This window comes from Pongo abelii, chromosome 7, assembly GCF_028885655.2.
Source record: "Pongo abelii isolate AG06213 chromosome 7, NHGRI_mPonAbe1-v2.0_pri, whole genome shotgun sequence".
Classification (NCBI taxonomy): Eukaryota; Metazoa; Chordata; class Mammalia; order Primates; family Hominidae; genus Pongo; species Pongo abelii.
Window position 1 is genome coordinate 24,074,198 of NC_071992.2, and position 25,793 is coordinate 24,099,990.

The 25,793-nt window shown below is 44.2% G+C and overlaps 1 protein-coding gene across 8 annotated transcripts in view; it reads left to right on the plus strand.

Annotated features, from left to right (window-relative positions):
- Positions 1-1,526: 1,526 nt before the first annotated feature.
- The window catches only part of PIWIL2 (piwi like RNA-mediated gene silencing 2), a 93,509-nt gene continuing 69,242 nt past the window's right edge, over positions 1,527-25,793 (plus strand). The window contains exons 1-8 of one of the 8 annotated variants that reach the window (XM_054561324.2): positions 1,527-2,404; positions 5,830-6,048; positions 6,165-6,240; positions 19,362-19,607; positions 21,093-21,180; positions 21,351-21,489; positions 23,001-23,207; positions 24,126-24,236. In XM_054561324.2, the coding sequence (XP_054417299.2) occupies positions 19,410-19,607; positions 21,093-21,180; positions 21,351-21,489; positions 23,001-23,207; positions 24,126-24,236 (743 nt within the window). In that variant the 5' untranslated portion in view covers positions 1,527-2,404; positions 5,830-6,048; positions 6,165-6,240; positions 19,362-19,409. The other 7 variants (XM_054561325.2, XM_054561327.2, XM_054561320.2 and 4 more) reach the window with 7 other exon arrangements.

Here is a 25,793-nt window from a genome sequence, read left to right on the forward strand (position 1 = left end):
GAAAATAGAAGCAATCAGCCAGGCGCAGTGGCTCACGCCTGTAATCCCAGCACTTTGGGAGGCCGAGGCAGGCGGATGACCTGAGGTCGGGAGTTTCAGAGCAGCCTGGCCAACATGGTGAAACCCTGTCTCCACTAAAAATACAAAAATGAGCCAGGCATGGTGGCGGGTGCCTATAATCTCAGCTACTCAAGAGGCTGAGGCACAAGAATTGCTTGAACCCAAGAGGCAGAGGTTGCAGTGAACCAAGATCGTGCCACTGCACTCCAGCCTGGGTGACAGAGCAAGACTGTGTCAAAAAAAGAAAAAGAAAATAGAAGTAGTTGGAGAGGGTGTGGTTCCCACTACCACATCTTGAGTCTGTGTCCAGGTGCCTGTTCTTTCCTCCTATTCCTATGGATGAACTGTCTGGTCGGGCGCAGTGGCTCACGCCTGTAATCCCAGCACTTTGGGAGGCCGAGGCAGGCAGATCACCTGAGGTCGGGAGTTTGAGACCAGCCTGACCAACATGGAGAGACCCTGTCTTTACTAAAAATACAAAATTAGCTGGGCGTGGTGGCACATGCCTGTAATCCCAGCTACTTGGGAGGCTGAGGCAGAATTGCTTAAACCTGGGAGGCAGAGGTTGCAGTGAGGCAAGATCGTGTCATTGCACTCCAGCCTGGGCAACTAGAGCAAAACTCCATCTCAAAAACAAGAAAAGAAACCTATGGATGAACTGTCTGCTCCTGCCTGAGACCAGACCCTTCAGTGGGCCTTAGATCCCATTCCCTCTTGTCCACTCAAAGGATACAGCTCCAGCAAACACCTCCCTCACCCACTCACCCACACATATTGATCCCCTTCACACACATATAGACCACTCCCATATTCACCCACTCCCCACACATATAGACCAGCTCCACAGGATACAAAGCAGTAGTCCCCTCCTATCTGCAGGGGATGAGTTCCAAGACCCTCAGTGGATATTTGAAACTGGAAAGCACTGAGCTCTAGATATACTGTGTTTTTTCCTACTCATACATACCTATGATAAAGTTTAATTTATAATTTAGCACATTAGGAGATTAACAGCAGTAAGAAAAGAGAACAATTATAACAATATACTGTAATAAAAGTTATGTAAATGTGGTTCTCTCTCAACATCTTATTGTATTGTACTCATCCTTGTGATGCTGTGAGATGGTACAATGCCTTTGTGATGAGATGAAGTGAGGTGAGTGGCTTGGGCATTGGGGCACAGTGTTAGGCTACTACAAACTTTTGAAGATACATCAGTAGGAGGATCATCTGCTTCAGGTGATCCTGGACCACTGAGCCATGACAATGTAGATGGTTTATGTCAGGGGCTATGTGTGTGCCTCGCCTCCTTTCCTAGTACTTCCTCATCTTTCCAGCTCTAAACATGGAATGCCCAGGGCTCAGGCCTTTCAAGGTTTCTCTTGTCCATCTACCCTCCTTCCCTCAGCAATCTCAGCCAGAATCATGGCTTTAAACTTTCTGTTTTTTTTTGAGACAGAGTCTCACTCTGTTGCCCAGGCTGGAGTGCAGTGGTGCGATCTCGGCTCACTGCAAACTCCCCTCCTGGGTTCATGCCATTCTCCTGCCTCAGCCTCGTAGCTGGGACTACAGGCGCCCGCCACCACGCCCAGAAAATTTTTTTGTATTTTTAGTAGAGACGGGGTTTCATTACGTTGGCCAGGCTGGTCTTGAACTCCTGACCTTGTGATCTGCCTTGGCCTCCCAAAGTGCTGGGATTACAGGCATGAGCCACCGCGCCCAGCCAGCTTTAAACTTCCTATGCCTAGTGAGCTGTGATCACACCACTGCACTCCAGCCTGGGTGACAAAGCAAGATCCTGTCTCAAATAAAAGGAGAAAGAGAATGGGGAGGTGGACAGCTCACTGCAGCCTCGACCTCCCAGACTCAACAATCCTCCCACATCAGCCCCCTGAGTAGCTAGGATTATAGCTAATTAAAAAAAAATAAAAATTAGAGGCAAGGTCTCACTTTGCTCCCCAGGCTGGCCTTGAACTCCTGGGATCAAGAGATCCTCCCGCCTCAGCCTCCCAAAGTGCTGAGATTATAGGCATGAGCCACCAAACCATGCATCTCTTTCTCCCTTTAAGAGGTCCAGTTACCTCTTTGAAAATTAGAACGGAACTCAGCTCTTTCCCCTACTGTTAGTAGTTACTAAATAAAATCTGATTCACTGCTTTAACTGGTGTCTGGCTTTTTAATTTTTAATTTTTTTTTTTAGAGATGGAGTCTCACTCTTTCACCCCGTCTGCAATGCAGTGGTGTGGTTACTGCTCACTGCAACCTTGACCTCCCAAGTTCAAGTGATCCTCTCGCCTCAGCCTCCTGAGTAGCTGGGACTACAGGCATACACCACTATGTCCAGGTAATTTTTAAAATTTTCTAGTAGAGAGAGGGGCCTCACTATGTTGCCCAGGCTGATCTGAAACTCCAGGCCTCAAGTGATTCTCCTCCCTCAGCCTCCCAAAGCACGGGGATTACAGGCATGAGAAACTGTGCCTGGCCTGGCTTTGTTTATCTTTGACAATTCTAACAAACTTTAAAAAAAAAAAATCCTGAGACAATGAGGGACATTTGCATATTGGCTAGATATTTGATAATATTAAATGATTGTTGTTCATTCTTTTGAGCTGTGATAATGGTGTTGTGGTTATGTTTTTCAAAATAATCCAAAGAAATTTATCCAGACTATTAGCATCTCTCCCCACTTCCAGCACTACCACTCTTGGCCAAACATCCTTTTATCAGATAACAGATTTTTACATTTGCCTCTTTTTTTCTTTCTTTTTTTTTTTTAGGCAGGCACACATCACCATGCCTATCTAATTTCTGTATTTTTTGTAGAGACAGGGTTCAGCATGTTGCCCAGGCTGATCTCAAAATCCTGGGCTCAATCAGTCCTCCCACCTTGGCCTCCCAAAGTGCTGGGATTACAGGGATGAGCTACTATGCCCGGCCCCATTTGCCTCTTCAATGATACATCACCCCCTCCTACCCACCGCCAGTCTGCTCAGTCTGTTACAGAAGTTAGCATGGGACCCTCCTGGGGCCCCTGGGGCCTCATGTCCCACTCTCCTCCCAGGCCATCCCACTCCAGTCGCACAGGCCTTGCTACTTTTGTTGCGCAGCAGGCTGGTTCCAGGTGCAGAGCTTTCCCATTACTTTCCCCCCTGCCTAGAACTTGCTTTCCCCAGATAGCTGCATGTCTTGTTTCCTCCATTTCTTCAGGTCTCTGAGACTTTCCTGACCACCCTACATAAATTAGTAAACTCCCATCCCTGACACTCTTTTTTTTTTTTTTAAATTTTTAAGTTATTTTTGTGAGACAGTCTCACTGTATCACCCAGGCTGGAGTGCAGTGGCACTATCTCGGCTCACTGCAACCTCCACCTCCTGGGTTCAAGCAATTCTCATGTCTCAGCCACCTGGGTAGCTGGGACTACAGGCACGCGCCACCACACCTGGCTAATTTTTGTTATTTTTTTTTTTCAGTAGCATTTTTTTTTTTTCCATCATGTTGGCCAGGCTGGTCTTGAACTCCTGGCCTCACGTGATCCACCCACCTCAGCCTCCCAAAGTGCTGAGATTACAGGAGTGAGCCACGCCTGGCCTCTGAGAGTCTTTACACCCCTTTTCTTGTTTTATTTTCTTTTTCTTTGTTTTCTTTTTCTCCATAGCACTGACATACCATGTATTTCCTTTTTCCATCTGCTATTCCCCCTAGAACACAAGCTATAGAGTAGAGATGGTTTTGTTCATTCCTGTATCCCCAGGACTTCTAATTTCTTGCCCATAATAGGCACCAAATAAGTGCTGGTTGAAAGAATAGAGGCATGACTATTATTGTGTGAATGCTGCAAGTATGCACTAAAGAATCCATAACCAGATTTCTGAGCATATAGAGAAAGAAAACTGATAATGGCTGGAAAGTCTCCTAGCTTCCTCCCAGCGGAAGAATGTCCCTCACTTTTCCAGGACACTGACTTGTAGGGTAGGGCTTTGAGTCTATTCAACATACAGTCCTTGTGGCTCCCCAAGCTACGTGTACAATGGGCACTGGTGTTTTACATCAATGTCCTGTGAATGCTCATAAAGGCTGAAGGGCATTCTACCCACCAGCGAGTACTGCACGTAGAGCAGTACTAGGGTCTTTGGGACCCCACAGCGCTAATGACCCCTTTGACCTAAAAGTCCTGCTGATTGATGATTTTGCTGATTGGGGCATGTGCCAAAGGGAGGCAAGCATCACCTGGAGGTGCCTCTTGGGAGGTTTTGGATTTGTTGTCTTCCTGACGTAAGAGATACACCCCTTTTGAAAAGCAGCTCTTAATGTGCTACTGGGTTCTCGTCAAAACCAAGCACTCACGCCTGTAATCCCAGCCCTTTGGGAGGCCGAGGCAGGAGGATCACTTGAGGCCAGGATTTTGAGACCAGCCTGGACAACATAGCAAGACCCTCATCTCTACAAAAAAAAAAAATTAAAAATTATCCAGGAGTGGTGGCACTCACCTGTAGTCCCAGCTACTCGGGAGGCTGAGGCGAGAGGATTGCTTGAGCCCAGAAGTTCGAGGCTGCAGTGAGCCAGGATCACACCCCTGCACTCCAGCCTGGATGACAGAGCAAGACGCTGTCTCTTAAAAAAAACCCTGAGCACCTGACGAAGTGTGCACAGCACATCCTCATAAAGGCCTTGTGACTGATAGTCCCATTTGGGGGTGGCATGATTCCAACTCAAAGCTAACAATGTGGGAAAGGCCTGACAAGCCTCTCTTGTCCGATGGAAATGGTGCATTCAGTATGCAGCTGGCCTGGCCCTAGTGGCATTTTGGCTTTACATGAAGAAAAAAAAAAAACACAAAACGGCAGCTATTCTTTTAGGGGAAATTTTATCCTCCACCCCACAGCCTAAGCAAAGCCACTAGCTCAACGAGGCTCACAATCCACAGAGGTTCCCCTAAATGCCTGTGCCTGGTTCACTGATGGCTTGGCTAAGCTGAAGCCAGTGCTGTCCACTGGGCTGCTATGTGGAATGGAAAACAGATATGGTCACTCCACTTGGTAGGCAGAACTCAAAGCTGTTCTCATAGCCCAGGTCAGTACTCCTTGATGAACCTCTTTCTGTTATATTTTTACTGACTCAGGCTGCTGACAATGACCTAGCTCCTTAGTTGGGCCACTTGGAAAACTACAGACTGGCAGATTAAATATTTCTCTAGCCTGGCATGGTGGTGCATACCTGCAATCCCAGCTACTTGGGAGGCTGAGGTGGGAGAATCGCTTGAGCGCAGGAGTTAGAGGCTGCAGTGAGCTATGACTGCACCTGCAAATAGTCACTGCACTCTAGCCTGGGCAATATAGTGAAACACAACTCTAAAAGTAATAACACTTTTTTAAAAAAGATTTTTGTCAGCTGGGTACAGTGGCTCACGCCTGTCATCCCAGCACTTTGGGAGGCCAAGTCAGGCGGATCACCTGAGGTCAGGAGTTCGAGACCAGCCTGGCCAACATGGTGAAATTCCATCTCTACTAAAAATACAAAAATTAGCAGGGCGTGGTGGCAGGTGCCTGTAATCCTAGCCACTTCAGAGGCTGAGGCAGGAGAATCGCTTGAACCTGGGAGGCAGAGGTTGCAGTGAGCCAAGATCACACCATTGCACTCCAGCCTGGACCATAAAGCAAGACTCTCTCAAAAAAAAAAGATTTTTGTTTTTGTCTTGTTTTGTTTTGTCTTTGGCCACGAACTGTGGAAACAAATTGCAGCTGCTGATTGAACTGTCTTGGTCGATCTAGGTGCCCATGGTAAGGGTGTCTCTGATGAGACCAACTGGAATCAAGGTGCAGATTGAGTCTGCACTGCCCAGACTAACACCTTTGCTTTCTGGATCGATCGTTGTGCCAGACATGGCAGCACACCGACCACAGACTGGGCACCCAGTAGAGAACTCTGCTTCAGATGCACAAGCTATCACTGCATGCCAGACTTGTGACTCCTAATAAAAGGAATAACAGGTGAGCTGTTTGTCTCCAGGGAGGAGACCGCATTGCACACGGTGTGGCAGTTGAGTCCATCCAACCTTTGAACCCTTTTTGGGGCTCCTGGCTTACTGCTGTTGACACTTTTTCAGGTTACAGTGCTGTTATCCTGGTCCAATCAACTGATTCTGGCACATGAAACTAGAACTCCTTGAATCTTGTCATTAAGTGAGTCTCTTTTTCTCTAATACTACTTTTTCTGCTGTAAGGTTTTCTTTGTCTGATATTGACATGGCGACTCCAGCTTGCTTGCTTTTTTAGGGGGTTAGTGCTTGCTTGATTTTATTTATTTATTCTTATTTTTTGTAGAGATGGGATCCCACTCTGTCACCCAGGGTGGAGTGCAATGGCAGGATCCTAGTTCACTGTAACTTCAAATTCTTCTGCTCAAGCAATCCTCTCGCCTCAGCCTTCCAAGTAGCTAGGGCTACAGGCATGCACCACCACATCCAGCTAATTTTTTTTTTTTTTTTTTTTTTTTTGTAGAAATGGAGTCTCACCAGGTTATCCAGGCTGGTCTTGGAACACCTGGCCTTAAGTCATCTCCTACCTCCCAAAGCACTGGGCCTATGTTTTCACCATCTGAATTTCAACCTTTCTCTATCATTGTATTTTATGTCTACTTATGTCTATCTCTATCTACTAAACACTATATAGCTGGATTTTGTTTTTAAAATCCAATCTGATAATCTCTGCTTTTTTTTTTTTGAGACAGAAGCTTGCTCTGTTGCTCACGCTGAAGTCAGTCGCATGATTTCAGCTCACTGTGACCTCCGTCTCCTGGATTCAAGCGATTCTCCTGCCTCAGCCTGCTGAGTAGCTGGGACTACAGGCACATGCCACCATGCCCGACTAATTTTTTTTTTTTTTTTTTTTTTAGTAGAGACAAGGTTTCACCATGTTGGCCAGGCTGGTCTCAAACGCCTGAGCTCAAGTGATCCACCCAGCTCAGCCTCCCAAAGTGCTGGAATTACAGAGTGAGCCACCACGCCTGACCAATCTCTGCCTTTTGCCTGGAAAGTTCTACATATTTATATTGTAATTACTAACACAGTAGAATTTATTTCTGTCACTTATTTTATGTTTCCTTTTTGTCCAGATTTTTCTGTGATAAATTTTTATTCTTCCTTTTTGTTTAGATTAATTTTATCTCATTTGTTTTTCCTCCACTGATTGGAGATATATAGATTTTATTTCTTAAAAAAAATTGAGACAGGGTCTTGATCTGTTGCCCAGGCAGTAGCATGATCACAGCTCACTGCAGCCTCAAACTCCCAGGCTCAAGGGATCTTCCCACTTCAGCCTCCCTAAAGTTGGGGCTACAGGTGTGTGCCACCATGCCCAGCTAATTTTTTTTTCTTTATTTTTTGCAGAGATAGGGTTTCACCATGTTGTGTAGGCTTACTTTATTTCTTTAAAAAAATTTAATGTGCATACTTAGTGAGTGTAAAGTTAATTCTTATTACCCTCCTCCAGAACCTTATAATGCTTTTTATTATAATTATCTCTCTCCTGACTTATATGCCTATTTTTCTTAACTTCTTGGCTCTATCATTTTTTTTTTTTGGCTTTTTAAAAACTTCATTGTATCGGACATCTCTACGACCCTTTGCATATCTTCTCAGTCTCACCTGTCTCTTTATTTAGCCAGCACTGTGTTGACCAGTTCTCTCTGGGTACCCACTAGGTCTACACAGATTCAACCTGATAGTACTTAACCTCAGGCTTGCTCTGTGCATCTTCTCCCTTCTTCCCTGAGACTTTCTGTGTTAATGACAAGGCATGGAACAGGATGGGAACACCATGGTGCAACTACAAAGTACCGGGATTTAACACTCCTTCAGGCGTGTCTTTGACCAAAGGAAAGGAGAGAGTCAATGGTACAAGCATCCTCCTCGCTCCTGTAGGATAGGTGGTCTTGACATGGACTTTATATGGCTTTTCAAATGGTCCTGACGGATAGAGCAACCAGATCATTGTAGCAGTGGCCAACTTCCTAATGCATCTTTGAGTAAGCTCTCCCTCCCTCCCTGCATCATTCCCCTGTCCCTCACTCCTAGTCCCTGGGGTCACACTCTGCAGTAAAATACTTGCACTAAATCTTTGTCTCAGGCCCTGCCTTCTGAGGATCTAGGCTAAGTCATCCATCTATTGGACACTATTATTACCTTTTTATTCAGTCACTTACTACACTCATGATTCCTTTTTTCTTCCCAGACTTTCCTTCTGGGGGCATTTTTTCTTTTTTTTTCCTTTTTCTTTTTCTGTTTTTTTTGTTTTGTTTTGTTTTTGTTTTTTAACAGAGTCTTGTTCTATTGCCCAGGCTGGAACACAAAGGCATGATCTTGACTCACTGCAAACTCCCCTTCCCGAGTTCAAGCGATTCTCATGCCTCAGCTTCCCAAGTAGCTGGGATTACAAGCATGCTCCACCATGCCTGGCTAATTTTTGTATTTTTAGTAGAGACGGGGGTTCACCATGTTGCCCAGGCTGGTCTCGAACTCCTGGCATCAACTGATCTGCCTTCCTAGGCCTCCCAAAGTGCTGGGATTACAGGGTGAGCCACCTCACCTGGCCCATTTTTTCTTTATCTTCATGTTTACAAATTTCTTTAGAGAGGGTTTGTTGAAGGTAGAACTGTCAGTTTATGTTTCTCTGAAAATGCTTTATTTTACCCTTGTTTTGGAAAGAAAATTTCACTGGCTATATGATTTCTAGGTTGACAGGTTTTTTTTCCTTTAACCTCTCAGGCCTATGGATATATTATACCACTGTCTTCCAGGATTTTTCTATTAATATTACTGAGTCCACTTTTCACTCATTTATAGATAATGTGTTTTTTTCTTTATGACTGCTTTTTTAGATCTTCTCTTTGCCTTTGGTATTCTGCATTACAATGATAATGTGCTGAGTGTAGATTTCTTTTTACTTCTCTGTTTCAGAGTCACTGATCTTCTTGAAGCTAAAGATTTGTATCTTTCATCAAATCTAAAAAGTTCATACCCATTAAATCGTTGAATATTGCCTTTCCTCTTTTTTCTGTGTTATCTCCATCTCAAACTTTATTGGGCCTTTTAACTCTGTTCTCTGTGTCTCTTAGCCTCTCATGTTTCCATCTCTTTGTCTCTGTGCTACATTCTAGGTAAATATTTCAGCTGATCTTCTAATTCATGATGTCTCTCTTTAGCTGTGTATATTCTCTTGTGTAATTTTCCTTTAAGTGTTTAATTTCTATTACTTTATTCATTTTTAGAAGTTCTATTTTGGTTCTTTTCCAAACTTGTCTCATCAATTTTGGTTACCTTTTCTTTTCTTTTTCTTTTTTTTTTGAGACAGGATCTCATTCTGTTGCCCAGGCTAGAGTGCAGTGGTGCAATCAGAGCTCACTGCAGCCTCGACCTCCCAGGCTCAAGTGATCCTCCTACCTCAGCCTCCCAAGTAACTGGAACTATAGGCATGCACCACCATTCCTGGCCAATTTTTTTTTATTACTATTTTTTGAACAGACAAGGTTTTGCCATGTTGCCCAGGTTGGTCTTGAACTCCTGAGCTAAAGCGATCTGCCCGCCTCAGCCTCCCAAAGTGCTGGGGTTACAGGTGTGAACCACTGCACCTGGCCTGCCTTTGCTCTTTACTCATTGTTGCAATTGCCACCTTTATTTCTTGAAACATATTGTTTCATATTTATGAAATGTGCTATTTATTTATATTCCGTGTTCAATGACACTATTTTTTGAAATATTTCTGGATCTGGTTCTGTTCACTGTAGTTTCTGTATGTTATTTTGTGGTGTTTCTTTTTGTTCGCTGGTTTGGTTTTTTTGAGACAGAGTCTCATTCTGTCACCCAGGCTGGAGTGTAGTGGCATGATCTCAGCTCACTACAACCTCCGCCTCCCAGGTTCAAGCAATTCTCCTGCCTCAGCCTCCCGAGTAGCTGGGATTACAGGCGTGTGCCAACATGCCTGGCTAATTTTTGTATTTTTAGTAGAGATGGGGTTTCACCATGTTGGCCAGGCTGGTCTCGAACTCCTGACCTCAAGAGATCTACCCACTGTGGCCTCCCAAAGTGCTCTGCTTGTTTTTTAATGTGCGTTTTAAAAAAAAATGCCTCTATTAAGATATATTTTAGGCTGGGCGTGGTGGCTCAAGCTTTAATCCTAGCACTTTGGGAGGCTGAGGCAGGTGGATCATGAGGTTAGGAGTTTGAGACCAGCCTGGCCAACACAGTGAAACCCCGTCTCTACTAAAAATATAAAAATTAACTGGGTGTCATGGCGGGAGCCTATAATCCCAGGTACTCAGGAGGCTGAGGCAGGAAAATTGCTTGAACCTGGGAGGCAGAGGTTGCAGTGAGCCAAGATCGCACCATTGTACTCCAGCCTGGGCGACAGAACTAGACTCCGTCTCAAAAAAAAAAAAAAAAGATATATTTTATGTATCATATAATTTATCCTATTCAATAATTTTTGGTAAATTTAATGAGTGGTGCAAACATTGCCATAAATCAGTTTTTGAACATTTTTGTCACCCTAATAAAAGCCCTCATGCACATTTACAGTTCATCCTAATTCCCACCCCCAGCCCCAGACAACCATTAGTTTACATTCTGTCTCTATAGATTTATCTTTTCTAGATATTTCACGTAAATGGAATCATACAATATGTAGTTGCTTATGTGTGGTTTCTTTCATTTAACATATTTTTTGGGGTTCATCCATGCCATAGCAGTTTGTTCCTTCTTAATGATGAATCCATCCATTGTGTGAATATATACCACATCTTTATCCTTTTTTTTTTTTTTTGAGACAGAGTTTTGCTCTTGTTGCCCAGGCTGGAGTGCAGTGGCGTGATCTTGGCTCACTGCAACCTCTGCCCCCCAGGTTCAAGCGACTCTCCTACCTCAGCGTCCTGAGTAGCTGGGATTACAGGCACCCGCCACCACACCCAGCTAATTTTTTGTATTTTTAGTAGAGATGGGGTTTCATCATGTTGGCCAGGCTGGTTTCGAACTCCTGACCTCAGGTGATCCACCCGCCTTGGCCTCCCAAAGTGCAGGGATTACAGGCATGAGCCACCGCACCTGGCCAGGATTACAGGCATGAGCCACCGCGCCCGGCCTCCTTTTTTTTTTTTTTAACGCATCCCCATTGTTAAGCATACAAATTTCTGTTTATTCATTTACCAGTTGATGGACATTTAGGTGAAGTTTTTGTCAATTATCAATAATGCTGCTATGAACATTTGCATGCAAGTTTTGTGTGGACATGTTTTCATTTTTCTTAGGTAGCTACCAAGAAGTGAAATTTTGGTTCCTACAGTAATTTTTTTGCTTAACTTTTGGAGAAACTGCCAAATGTTTCCCAAAGAGGCTGCATCATTTTACATTCCCACTGGCAATGTATGAGGGTTCCTGTTCCACCACATCCTTGCTGACATCTGTTATTCTATTAGTCAGACAGGCCTGCCATAACAAATTACCACAGACTGGGTGGCCTCAGCAACACACATTTGTTTTCTCACAGCTCTGGAGGCTACGATTCTATGATCAAGGTGCTGGCAAATTTGATTTCTGGTGCGCACCGTCTCCCTAGCTTATAGATGACACATCTTGCTGTGTCCTCACATGGCCTTGTCTCTGTGCTTCCATGAAGAGAGAGGGATAGAGATAGAGAGAGATCTCATGTCTCTTTCTCTTCTGATAAGGACACAGATCCTATCAGATCAGAGCTCCTCCTTACCTCATTTATGTTAATTATCTCCCTACATACTCTATCTCCAAATACAGGGGATTAGGGCTTCAACATAGGTTTTGCAAGGAGGACACAATTCACTCCCTAACATTCCTCCCTGTGTCCCCCCCCAAATTCATGTTCTTCTCACATGCAACACATTCGCCCCATCCTAACAGCCCCCAAAGTCTTATACCATTTCAGTATCAGTTGCAAGTCTAAGGTGTCATCTAAATACAATAGGCCCTCCCTATTCGCGGGTTCTGCATCCATGGATTAAACCAACCACAGATCAAAAATATTTGGAAAAAACAAAAAGGATGGTTGCATCAGTACTGAACAGGTGCAGACTTTTTTCTTGTAATTATTCCCTAAACAATACAGTGTAACAACTATTTATGTAGCATTTACACTGTATTTGGTATTATAATTCATCTAGAGATGATTTAAAGTATACAGAGAAATGTGCATAGGTTATATGCAAATATAAAATACACCATTTTATATAAGAGACTTCCGCATCTGTGAATTTTGGTATCCGTGGAGGGAGGTCCTAAAAACCAATACTCCGCAGATACTGAAGGACAAATTCCATTAAATTTTATGGCTCCAGTCAGGGTTGGTGGCTCACACCCATAAGCCACTGAGTTCAAGACCAGCCTGGGCAATATGGTGGAACCCTGTCTCTACTAAAGGACTTATTAGTTCCAACAAGAGCTGGTTGTTAAAAAGAACCTAGCGCCTCCTTCCCCTCTCTTTCTTGCTTCCTCTCTCTCCATGTAATCTCTGCACAGGCCGGGTCTCTTTGCCTTCTGCCATGAGTGGAAGCACCCTGAGGTCCTCACCAGGTGTCCAGTCTTGAACCTTCCAGCCAGCATAACCATGAGCTCAATAAATCTCTTTTCTTTATAGATTACCCAGCCTCAGGTATTCCTTTATAGCAACACTAAAGGGACTAATGGACTGACACAGGTCCACTCACATATTTTGCCCCCTGTCTTTTTTTTTTTGGGACAGAGTTTTGCACTTGTTGCCCAGGCTGGAGTGCAGTGGCGTGATCTCGGCTTGCTGCAACCTCCGCCCCCTGGGTTCAAGCGAGTCTCCTGCCTCAGCCTCCCAAGTAGCTGGGATTACAGGCATGCCTGGCTAATTTTTGTGTTTTTAGTAGAGACAGGGTTACACCACGTTGGCCAGGCTGGTCTCAAACTCCTGACCTTAGGCCATCTGCCCACCTTGGCCTCCTAAAGTGCTGGGATTACAGGTGTGAGCCACCATGCCTTTTGCCCATTTTTTTGATTAGATTGTGTGTCCTGTTATTCAGCCTGATGTGTTTTGTGAGCTCATATTTATTGATAGTTTTTACATGGGAGTTTTGGGAGCCCGGTGTATTTCTCCTGAAAGGATTTCTAGTTATCTCTGCCAGGAACCCAGACATACTACATAGGTCTACTTTAAATGAAATCCTTCCTATAGGTTTTAGGCCCCACCGGTAATGCAATTTTCTGCCCTTAATCTTGCTGTGACTCTGGTGATCTTATTTTCTGAACAGCAGCAACAACAACAACAACAAACCAGAATACATGGTTGGAATAGAAATATTTATGGGCACCAAGTGCCCAGGGTATTTGGAGTCATGACTGCCTAGGAAAATTCAGATTATGTATAGTTATGGGGCCATTTTCACTCTGAATTTTAGAGACTGGCAGGGCCAGGTGGACAGAATTTGGTGTTATGACTTTTTTGAGTTAAAAAATCTGTGATTTATCTCAAAATACTATCTCTTAGTGTGATATACATGCTCTTTTTGCCCCTTTCGTTTTTAATTAACAAATAGCAATTACATATGGTTATGTGGTACGGTATGATATTCTGATATTTACTTACATTGTGGAATGATTAAACCAAATTAACATATCCATCACCTCACATACTGGTCTTTTTGTGATGAGATTATGTGTGTCCTTTTTAATCAATATCCTAGGGATGGCTAATTAACAAAGTACTCTGTTAGGGAATATAATCTCCAACAGAGGTTGATTAGCTTTTGAAAGGTCCTAAATAGATGTCCAGGTTTCAGAAAGCTTCAACCATTTTTATGTCCAATCAACAGCAAGACTATATGGATTTTCCTTTGGTTAAATAAGTAGTGTTAATGATGTCTGGATTAGCCAGAAATATTGTACAAGGCCATCTGCACTTCCACGGATGGACAGGATATAGAAATCTAGGAAACCCAATGTGCATACCCTTTGTAATGGTGCTCTTGGTTTAGGTTCCCAAATAGAAGACATGCTCAGGAAATTATCTGAGGATTATTATTCCCTTACTTCAACTAGAAGATCTGCTGAATCCTGCCCCCAAAATATTGTTTTATGTGTATAGAATAAGTGTGTCATGCAAAGTTTGGTCGGAGTTCCTAAAAGAACAGGGAGTTGGATCTTCATGAAGGTTACAAAACAGTTTATATAACTGTTTTTGACTGCACTTGCTACCATTGAGTATTTGCACAGGCAGGAGAATTGCTTACAACATAACATTGCAACAGCTGCAAGTTAAGAAGGTTGTGTGGTAAAGGAAGTTAAAATGTTAGATCATGGTAAACAAATACTATCTAGGAACAGTGAAGGGGCATCGTGCCAGCTGGATTCCTGAGTTGAAAATCATCCTGCTCCAATAATTTTCAGACCATCCTCGTTCGGGAAGGATAGGGAGAGCCCTTGTATGTGTGGATTAAAATAAGTCATGGGATATCTGAGGCCTGGAAAAGATAAGGTTAACCCTTCTCTAGTCCTATTCCATGGAGAGCCTTTGGATGTCTCTATAGCATCTGCCAAAGCCTTCAGAAGCTTGACCTCAACCACCCTGTAAAACCTGGGTGTGGGAGAGGGATGCAGTTATTTGACAAAATGGTTGGGAGAGGGTCAGAAATCTTTCTTTGGGTAAAATCATTCTGTAGTTGCTGAAGTAACCACTGATAATTTAATCTGCTTCCTAGAAAGCTCTTCTTGGCTCACAGATTTAGGCATCAATAAAAATAGGCAACATTTATCGAGGGTCGTCTTCTCCTTGTGCTAAGTATTTTACATACGTTATGTCATTATGTGTGTACATTTCCATTCAACCCTATGAATGGATGTTTTTAGTTTTTATCTCTGTTTTATGTATAACGAAAGTGATGTGCAGAAATCATATGAATTAGGTGTTTGAATGCGCACTCGAGCTTACCATTTCTTTTTCACCACCTGTATCGCTAATCCTCTTAACTTGCAGGAATGGGGCAAGTCGATTTCAACACGCGAGTCTTAGGCTAAATCTGTTTATAGGAGTTGCTCCCAGAAAGGGAGTCAGGATCTCCAAACCCTAACACATTTTAATGCTGAGGTTCACATAACTTCCAGCGCTCCTTCCGCACGAACCTCCCCTGCACAGCGAACCTGCTGGAAAGGACGAGCCTCTCTTGCAGATGGGCCAATGAGCTAGCTCGCTCTTGTGAACGACAGGTCATGTGGCCAATGGGCTTATCCCCAGAGGCCTCGAAGAGCGGAAATTGGCCCTGGAGCATGTGGGCCCTGGGGCGTGGGTTGAGCCCCGTCTTCTCCTGAGGCCGCGTGGAGCTGGGCGAGTGGGGCGAGGACTCGCGCCCAGGTGAGGACTGGCCCCGGCTGCGGCAGGCCGGGCAGGCCAGGGTCGCTCGGGGGCGGGCAGGTTGGGTTTTTGCTCAAGCACGTGGGGTGAGCCGCCCTCCCAGGCCTCTCCCCTCCCCCTTCGGGGAGGTGCTGAAGGTTGCGGGTCGGGCGGGGGCGGGAAGTCGTTATTCGAGGCCCGGCGCCCCGGCGCCCTGGCCCCAGAGAAGGTGCTCAGGTGAGGGCAGCAGGGGAGGCCCGCGGGAGGCCCAAGTGGACCTCTTATTTGGCCTGAGAGAGCAGATAGAAACCCTGGCAGGGCAGTGGCTTTGGGGAAAGGTGCTTTTCTCGGGGTGGAAAGGGGATGGGACCCGCCTTCGGGGGCCTTGCTTCTGGTTAGGCCTGAGTCGCGAGGCCTCAGCGCGGAGCACGCACTCAGGGATGCGAGGGAGGCAGGCCCAGCCCGTCCTGGGATCGCTCCCCATTGAACCTTTCAGACAGCCAAGTATCTGCTACCTGATCCCAGGGGGAAACCCACACTGGGAGAGGGCCCTGTGGGGGAGCTACCTGAATCTGTAGAAGTGATGCTGGGGGTTGAGGGAAGCGTGGACAAAGAGGAAGATTCCAGATGTCCCTTAAGGGAGGCCGTCCAGCGCTTCTGAGTATGTAGCTGTTAGCATACTGATTGCTTGGGATTCTTTGGGTGGTGTTGGGGAGGTGTGAGCAGTTAAATATAGCCTTCAAGAAAGGGAGTCATATCCTGCGTTTAGAGTGAAAGAGGATAGTTTAGTTCAATAAATTTTGCAAGTTCTTGAACTGTCTGCATTTATGCTGTGGGCTTATGAATTGTGTTAATATTTTCTTTAAATGTGTGATTTCTCTGTAGCTAATAGTTAAGACAGCTTTTTTATTTTTTTGTTTGTTTGTTTTGAGACGGAGGCTTGCTCTGTCGCCCAGGCTGGAGTGCAGTGGCGTGGTCTCTGCTCACTGCAAGCTTCGCCTCCCAGGTTCAAGCGATTCTCCTGCCTCTGCCTCCCGGGTAGCTGGGATTACAGGCGCAGGCCACCATGCCCGGCTAATTTTTGTATTTTTAGTAGAAATGGGGTTTCACCATTTTGGTCAGGCTGGTCTCGAACCCCTGACCTTGTGATCTGCCCACCGTGGCCTTCCAGAGTGCTGGGATTACAGGCGTGAGCCACCACGCCCGGCCAAGACAGCTTTTTGAAAGTTAAGAAGAGGCTTCTCCCAGCATTTGGGGAGGCTGAGGTGGGAGGATCCCTTGAGGTCAGCAATTTGAGACCAGCCAGGGCAACATGGCAAGATCCCGTCTCCACAATTTTTTTTAAAAAATTAGCTGGGTATGGTGGCAGGTGCCTGAAGTCCTAGCTACTTGGGAGGCTGAGACGAGGACTGCTTGAGCACAGGAGGTTGAGACTGCAGTGAGCTAAGATGCTACCACTTCACTGTAGCCTGGATGACAGAACAAGACCCTATCTCTTAAAAAAAAAAAAAAAAAATTCTTTTCCGTTAAGAAATATTTTTCAGGAATCAGGGGCAAGTCAGGACAATGAGAGGAGCCCCTTAAAGAGGGAGTCTTGAAATCTGTAGGTTATAAAGTGATGTATATATATTTTTTGAGACAGAATCTTGCGCTGTCACCCAGGCTCGAGTGCCACGATCTTGACTCACTGCAACCTCCGCCTCCTGGGTTCAAGCAATTCTTGTGCCTCAGACTCCTGAGGAGGGGGGATTACAGGCATGCACCACCACGCCTGACTAATTTTCGTATTTTTAGTAAAGACAGGGTTTCATCATGTTTGCCACGCTGCTCTTGAGCCCCTGACCTCAAGTGATCCACCTGCCTTGGCCTCCCAAAGTGCTGTGATTACAGGCAGGTGGCCTGACCTACAGGTTATGAAGTGATTTTGAAGAGACCTGATGGGCTTTAGATTTGGTAGGGAAGCCAGGGAGAGCCTCACCCCTGGTAACCTGGGAGAGAGAAGGGTGTTAAATGCAACCTGTGAGACCGAGCAAGTATCGTAGGCTCAAAGCAGAAAGACTGTGTACTCTGGAGACTTCTGATGGAGTTTGAAAGAAGAGAGTTTAAAAAAATTTTTTTTTCTGTTTTTTAATTCTTTGTAGAGACAGGGTCTCGTTGTGTTCCTAAGGCTGGCCTCAAACTCCTGGCCTCAAGTGGTCCTCCCACCTAGGCCTCCCAGAGTGCTGGGATTACAAGCATGAACCACTGTGTGTGTGTGTGCTCAGCCTGAAGGAAGAATTTTGCAAAAAAATTGGATAGAGATTCGGAGAAGCAGCTAAACAGATCAAGGAAGAGACTTTAGTGCAATCATAGACTGGAAAAAAGTTAGGACTCTTATGTAGGAAAGAGAGGCCAAAAACAAAGCAAAAACCCATAAATATTTATTGACAATAATTTTATGATATGGCTGTGTTAACTATGAAATTGTTTATAGGCCAGGCGCAGTGGCTCACGCCTGTAATCCCAGCACTTTGGGAGGCCCAGGTGGGCTGATCGCCTGAGGTTGGGAGTTCGAGACCAGCCTGACCAACATAGAGAAACCTTGTCTCTACTAAAAATACAAAATTAGCCGAGCGTGGTGCTGCATGCCTGTAATCCCAGCTACTCGGGAGGCTGAGGCAGGAGAATCACTTGAACCAAGGAGGCAGAGGTTGCGGTGAGCCAAGATCGCGCCATTGCACTCCAGCCTGGGCAATAAGAGTGAAACTCTGTCTTTTAAAAAAAAAAAAAAAAAAGGAAAAAAAAAAAAGAAATTGTTTATAAACCAAAGTCATCCTCATACATAAAAACTGCCTTAGCCAGGTGCAGTGGCTCACGCCTGTTATCCCAGCATTTTGGGATGCTGAGGCAGCAGATCGCTTGAGCCCAGGTGTTTGAGACCAGGCTTGGCAACATGGCAAGACCCCGTCTCTACAAAAAATATACAAATTAGCTGGGTGTTGTGGTGCGTGCCTGTAGTCCCAGCTACTCAGGAGACTGAGATGTGAGGGTCACTTGAGTCCAGGAGGTCAAGGCTGCAGTGAGCCATGATCATGCCACTGCACTGCAGCCTGGGTGACAGAGGGAGACCCTCCTAAAAAACTGCTTCCTTATACAACAGCTAGTTAACTTACAGGACTGAGTTTTGTGAGAGGGTATTTGGGTAGAAAATATAAGTAAGTTCAAGGAGGACATGGGCCTCTAAGGCAGGGGTTCCCAACCCCCAGGCCACAGACTGGTTGGGGGGCCTGTTAGGAACTGGGCTGCACAGCAGGAGGTGAGAGATTGGCAAATGAGCAAAGCTTCATCTGTATTAACAGCTGCTCCCCATGGCTTGTAGTATCACCTGAGCTCTGCCTCCTGTCGGATCACTAGTGGCATTAGATTCTCATTGTGCAAACCCTCTTGTGAACTTCGCATTCGAGGGATCTAGGTTGCATCCTCCTTATGAGAATCTAATGCCTGATGGATCTGTCACTGTCTCCCATCACCCACAGATGGGACCACCTAGTTGAAGGAAAAGATCAGGGCTCCCACTGATTCTACATTATGGTGAATTATATAATTATTATATTTCATTATCTATTATAATGTAATAATAGAAATAAAGTACACAATAAATGTAGTGCATTTGAGTCACTCTGAAACCATTCCCCCACCCCTGGGTCCATGGAAAAATTACCTTCCAGGAAACCAGTCTCTGGTGCCAAAAAGGTTGGGGACCACTGCTCTGAGGGATTGTTAATGAAGGGTGTTTAAAATATTACAGATCAAATAGAAGCCTTTGAAGTGAATATGTTGTAGAAGGCTAGGCGTGTTACTGGACTGACTCAAAATACTATTTTAGTGCTTTGTGAGTGTGTCTTGAAGGAAAAGGAAAACAATTGGGAACCTTAATATTTTGAAAATGCTGGCAGGTAATTAACCAGAACAGGATCAACACACGTGTTCTCTACAGCCTTTCCATGGATCCTTTCCGACCATCGTTCAGGGGCCAGTCTCCTATCCACCCATCCCAGTTCCAGGCTGTACGGATGTCAGGCTGTTGGCCACAACTTTCTAAACCTTTGGACCCAGCTCTGGGCAGGGGAGCACCTGCAGGCAGAGGCCATGTATTTGGAAAGCCAGAGGAACCAAGCACACAGAGGGGGCCAGCACAAAGGGTAAGACCACTTCTGGATGTATAGGAGTGGCATACAGCTTACCTGTGTGCCGTCAGAGGAAGTAGTGGATTTCAAAGTGCTTGCAAGGCTGGGCACGGTGGCTCATGCCTGTAATCCCAGCACTTTGGGAGGCCGAGGCAGGTGGATCATCTGAGGTCAGGAGTTCAAGACCAGCCTGGCCAACATGGTGAAACCCTGTCTCTACTGAAAATACAAAAATTAGCCAGGTGTGGTGGCGGGCGCCTGTAATCCCAGCTACTCAGGAAGCTAAGGCAGGATAATTGCTTGAACCATGGAGGCGGAGGTTGCAGTGAGCTGAGATCTCGCCAGTGCACTCCAGCCTGGGCAACAGAGCGAGACTCCATCTCAAACAACAACAACAACAAAGTGCTTGCAAAACTGGGAAGCCCTAAACAGAAACAAGGTTGTCTTTTTTTTTTCTTTAACAAGTAGATACATCTGGGCAAATATTTCGAATCTAGAGTTTCTAGAGGTATGAAGAAGTACCTCCTAATGAACGCTAGATGGACTTGGTAAGTACCATAGGTCCTCTAGCTTCCAGTCATCCCTCCATCCCTCCATCTGTAATTGTTAGGTACAACCTCTTGTTGTTTTCTGAATATTTAGATTTTCACCTGGTTTTGGCTCTATGATATTAGCAGCAGTTTCTGCCTCTGAGGTAATAATACTTTTGTTCATTTTGGAAGGCTCATTGCCCAAATCTTAAAGAAAAAGGATCTTCAGTTATTGCTGCTGCTGTGTGAACACTTAACATGTATATGTTCTTAAACTTTTTATTATAAAGTAATTTTAAGAATAATATTTGTCTATAATTAATATGTCAAGGAGAGTTAGCAAATATAGGAAGAACCTAATAATGAAGTTATGATTATTTTAAGTAGAGTTTAGATTTGTCAAATGTATTATTTTTGTAAGGAGAAAAGTTTATGAAAGTAATCTTACATGTTGACTCAAATGAATTGCTTGAGTCTATATGTAGCTTTTATTCATGTCAGATCCAACTGGTATAACAGTAGTAGACATTCAAGACCGCCACAGGAAAACAGTAGCAGGTTACCCAAACCTCTGATACTCATAAATGATCCAGCTTTTTTGAAATTTATTAACCAGTACACTTGTTCTCTCTTGCCTTGAATATGCAGAAAATAGAAAAATGGAAAAGTTAATTCTGTTCTGTTGCATTTTGTTATACTGTTTATCAAATCAAAATGGAAAAGTTAATTCCGTTCTGTTGCATTTTGTTATACTGTACACATCAAATCATGGGCCATAACTGTAACTGTGCTTTAAGACCTAATATCACGTAGTTACAAGTATTTTTTAAAGTTTATAAAATGTTTCCCTTTATTCTTATAACATGTATAGAATTTGAAGATGATTTTTATTATATACCAAGACTAAGAAAGCCCTTGTTTCTGGGGTTTTAAACGACCTCTTAGAACTTTATTCTTTGACTTTCCACAGGAGTCTGTGGGTTTGGTCTCCATGTTCCGAGGCCTGGGCATTGAAACAGTTTCTAAGACCCCTCTGAAACAAGAAATGCTTCCATCAGGTATGTGGAAAACTAACTTGAGAAATTCGGTGGTATGTATGATTGGTTTCTTCTAAAATCCAAATGGTTTATTTTCAGAAACATAACTGCTTTTTTTTTAAAAAAAAAAAGAACTATACTTTAAAACACGTTTAACTCAGTCATTGCTGGGGTTCGGTTCTTTCTTTCAGGTAGAGGCATTTTAGGTCGAGGCTTGTCTGCTAATCTGGTACGCAAGGACAGGGAGGAGCTCTCTCCCACTTTTTGGGATCCAAAAGTGCTGGCAGCTGGGGACAGCAAGATGGCAGAGGCCTCCGTTGGTTGGAGTAGGTGGGTAAAGTTACCCTCTCAGGTAACTATCAAATTCAGATGGAATATCTCTGTAAGTTCAGAGAGCAACTCTAAGAAGGGTTGTGTCATCTCATAATCAATGTCTGGTTTTATATTAAAGAAAGTGCATTTCCCAAGAGTAGTCAGCAGCTGTTAACACAGCTAGGCATTGGAAAAGGGTAAGAAGTAGTTCTCCACTGGGCTTCTCAGAAATTCATTTGTCCTCTTAAAAAATTACCCTGATCGTGGTGATTTTTTTTTTTTTTTTTGAGATGGAGTTTTGCTCTGTCTCCCAAGCTGGAGTGCAATGACTCAATCTTGGCTCACTGCAACCTCCGCCTCCCAGGTTCAAGCAATTCTCCTGCCTCAGCCTCCCAAGTATCTGGGACTACAGTCATGTGCCACCACACCCAGCTAATTTTTTGTATTTTTAGTAGAGATGAGGTTTCACCGTGTTAGCCAGGCTGGGCTTGAACTCCTGACCTCAGGCAGTCCACCCACCTCGGCCTCCCAAAGTGCTGAGATTACGGGCATGAGCCACTGTGCCTGGACATTTTTTTTTTTTCTTTTGAGATGGAGTCTCACTGTGTTGCCCGGGCTGGAATGCAGTGGGGCAATCTTGGTTCACTGCAACCTCCACCTCCCAGGTTCAAGCGATTCTCCTGCCTCAGTGTGCCGAGTAGCTGAGACTACAGGTGTGCGCCACCACGCCCGGCTATTTTTTTTTTTTTTTTTTTTTTTTGAGACAGTCTCTCTCTGTCGCCAGGCTGGAGTGCAGTGGCGCGATCTCGGCTCACTGCAACCTCCGCCTCACACCCAGCTAATTTTTGTATTTTTAGTAGAGACGGGGTTTCACCATATTAGCCAGGCTGGTCTCAAACTCCTGACGTCAGGTAACCCACCCGCCTTGGCTTCCCAGAGTGCTGGGATTACAGGCGTGAGCCCCTGCACGCAGCTGTGGTGATTCTTTAATAACGTTGAGTCAAACTTTCTCCTCTATTCTGCTATGGAAGATAGCTCTGACAGTCAATATTAATAGCGGTTGGTGAATGAGTCATGGTGGCATATGTTGTGTTTTTTTTTTTTGAAATTGGTTTTCTCTCTGTCACCCAGGCTTTAGTGCAGTGCTGTGATTTCAGCTCACTGCAGCCTCGACCTCCCAGGCTGAAGTGATCCTCCCACCTCAGCCACCCGAGTAGCTGGGACTACAGTTATGAGCCACCATACCTGGCTAACCTTTGTATTTTTTATAGTTCGGGGTCTCACTGTATTGTTTAGGCTGGTCTTGAACTCCTGGGCTCAAGCAGTCTACCCACCTCGGCTTCCCAAAGTGCTAGGATTACAGGCGTGAGCCACTGTGCCTGGCCTTGGCATATGTAGTTTGAGAGAATTTGAAACTTGGATCCCTTTTGCTGACTCCTCCAGGAAGAGATTGTGGAGTTGGGGGAATAATCTGGGTGGGACATAGCTATTATAAAAAGCCCTGACTTGCCTCTCTCTCTACATTTCAGGATGCTTGGAAGAGGAAGTTCGGATGCTTCTTTATTACCACTGGGAAGAGCAGCAGGTGGTATCGGCAGAGGAGTGGACAAGCCTGCCTGTGCCTTCAGCACACCGTCCCGGGGTCCCCCGCAGCTGTCATCGCCACCAGCTCTGCCCCTGTCTCCCTTGCACTCTCCAGATCGCCCTCTGGTCCTGACTGTGGAACACAAGGAAAAGTAAGTAAGGAGCACTGCCTTCTCTACTTATAATGATCGTGAAAACTCTGCATTTTGGCTGGTATGTAGTATTGTAAAATCTATTTTTGTTGGGTCCTCCCTGGGTAATAATACTGCGGGGTGTTTTGTTTTTTGCCAGTGGGAGATTGACAAAGAGATGGGACAATTTTTTTTTTTCTTTTTGAGATGGAGTCTCACTCTGTCGCCCAGGCTGCAGTGCAGTGGGGCAATCTCGGCTCATTGTAACCTCCGCCTCGTGGGTTCAAGCAATTCCCCTGCCTCAACCTCCCAAGTAGTTGGGATTATAGGTGCCCGCCATCACCCCCACCTAATTTTTTTGTATTTTTAGTAGAGATGGGGGTCTCACCACCTTGGCCAGGCTAGTCTTGAACTCCTGACCTCGTGATCCACCCACCTTGGCTTCCCAAGGTGCTGGAATTATAGGTGTGAGCCACTGTGTCTGGCCAAGGTGGGACAATTTCTGAAGTTAAATGTGTTTGACAGTGGACATATAGCATGCAACTAAAGAGTGGACTCACGGCCTTTCATTTCCTTCCCAGTTGAGACAATTCTTTGTCATGTTGAAGATAAGGAAATAATTTAGGAAGAATATCATGACACTTCATCTTTCTCCATAGAACTCATTCGTGTGTTCTTAGTTAATGGGCCTAGTTTATTTGGTAATGTTACTAGGAAAGGTAGGGTGACCTTGCTTATCTAATTAGGTCTTGCTAATGATTTGCCTTCTAGCCTTCAGAGCTTGCTTTTGTAAGTGTTGCCTCTTGATTTGTGTAACTGTGGCAAAATGTGAGAAAATGTTACTTCCCCCAATCTTTTTGTTGTTGGTTGTGTGGGCTGGTTAGTTATTTTGTTTTTTGTTTTTGATATATGCAGTTGCTTTTTGTTTTTATTTTCTAGAGAGCTTATTGTGAAGCAGGGATCAAAAGGAACACCTCAGTCTTTGGGACTGAACCTCGTCAAAATACAATGTCATAATGAAGCAGTTTATCAATATCACGTGACTTTCAGGTATTCACAGCTTTCCTTTGCTTTGTATTGTTCACTTCTTAAAGGGCAGTAAAAAAATAGTTACCTGGAATAACTGAATATTGTCCTGGACAGTTCCTGGTGGACGTCTCAATGCGATAATGTGTTTACTCAGATCCTTACAGGAAGTTTAAGGTTAATCTTAAAGCTTTGTGTATGTATTTAGCTATATTACCAATCTTGATTTTAACTTCATAGGGTGATTTATACACGAGGCTAGAAGTTAATTTAATGTGAAATTAATGAAGCTTAAGTTCAGGCCCTTTTAAAACTTGTATTAGGTGTCTTCCATGATCTTTTAACTTATTTTGTATGTGTAAATTTGTATTATTTTTCTTAAAGAACCCTCCCCCATCAGTGGTGTGAAATCCATGCCCTATGAAACCTGGATCCTTCCCTGCGTGAACCATCATAGCAACATCTGACATCTCTCTAGTGACAGTCTAGGGTTAAATTTAGGGGTGAGAAAAATGAAGGAAGATAACTTCAGTTTTATATCAATAATTTTAGGATTTATTACTATTTAAAAATATATTAGTTTGTATTCTCTTTTAATATCTTAGAGGAGTCATTAGCTGGAAGTTCTTAGCTGGAATTGTGAAAATGAGTGTTTTGAAATACCTGTGAAGAAAATGAGAAGATGAAGTCTCAGTTCTTTTAATTGAAAAATAATTGTGTATATGTATGAGTACAAGATGATGTTTTGATATATGTATACATTGTAGAAAGATTAAGTCAGGCTAATTGACATATGTGTCACCTCACCTACTTACTGTTTTTTTGTCGTGAAAATATTTAAAATCTCAGGAATTTTGAAATACACGCTATTGTTAACTATGGTTACCATAGATCACTAAAACTTACTCCACCTGTCTATCTGAAACTTTGTACCTTTTAACCAACATCTGCCATTTCTCCATACCCCTCAACCCCTAGCCTCTGGTAGCCACCTTCCTACTGTCTGTTCACAATGAGTTCAACTTTTTTAGATTCCATACATGAGTGAGATCAGATGGTATTTGTCTTTCTGTACCTGTCTTATTTCACTTAGCATAATACTCTCCGGATCCTTTCGTACTGTCACAAATGACAGGATGTACTCCTTTTTAAAGACTATATAGTATTCCATTGTGTATGTATACCACTTTATCCATTCAGTGGACACTTAGATTGATTCCATGTCTTGCCTGTTGTGAATAGTGCTGCAGTGAACATGGGAGTGCACATATATCTCTTTGACACACTGATTTCAATTCCTTTGGATAAATACCAAGAAGTGGGATTGTTGGATCATATTAGTACTATTTTTAGTTTTTTTAAGAAACTTCCATACTATTTCTTTTTTTTTTTTTTTTTTTTTTTTGAGACAGGGTCTCAGTCTGTCACCCAGGCTAGAGTGCAGTGGTGCAATCTCAGCTCACTGCAACCTCTGCCTCCCACGTTCAAGCAATTCTCTTGCCTCAGCCTCCTAGTAGCTGGGATTATAGGCAAGCGCCCCCATGCCTGGCTAATTTTTGTATTTTTTTTAGTAGAGTCGGG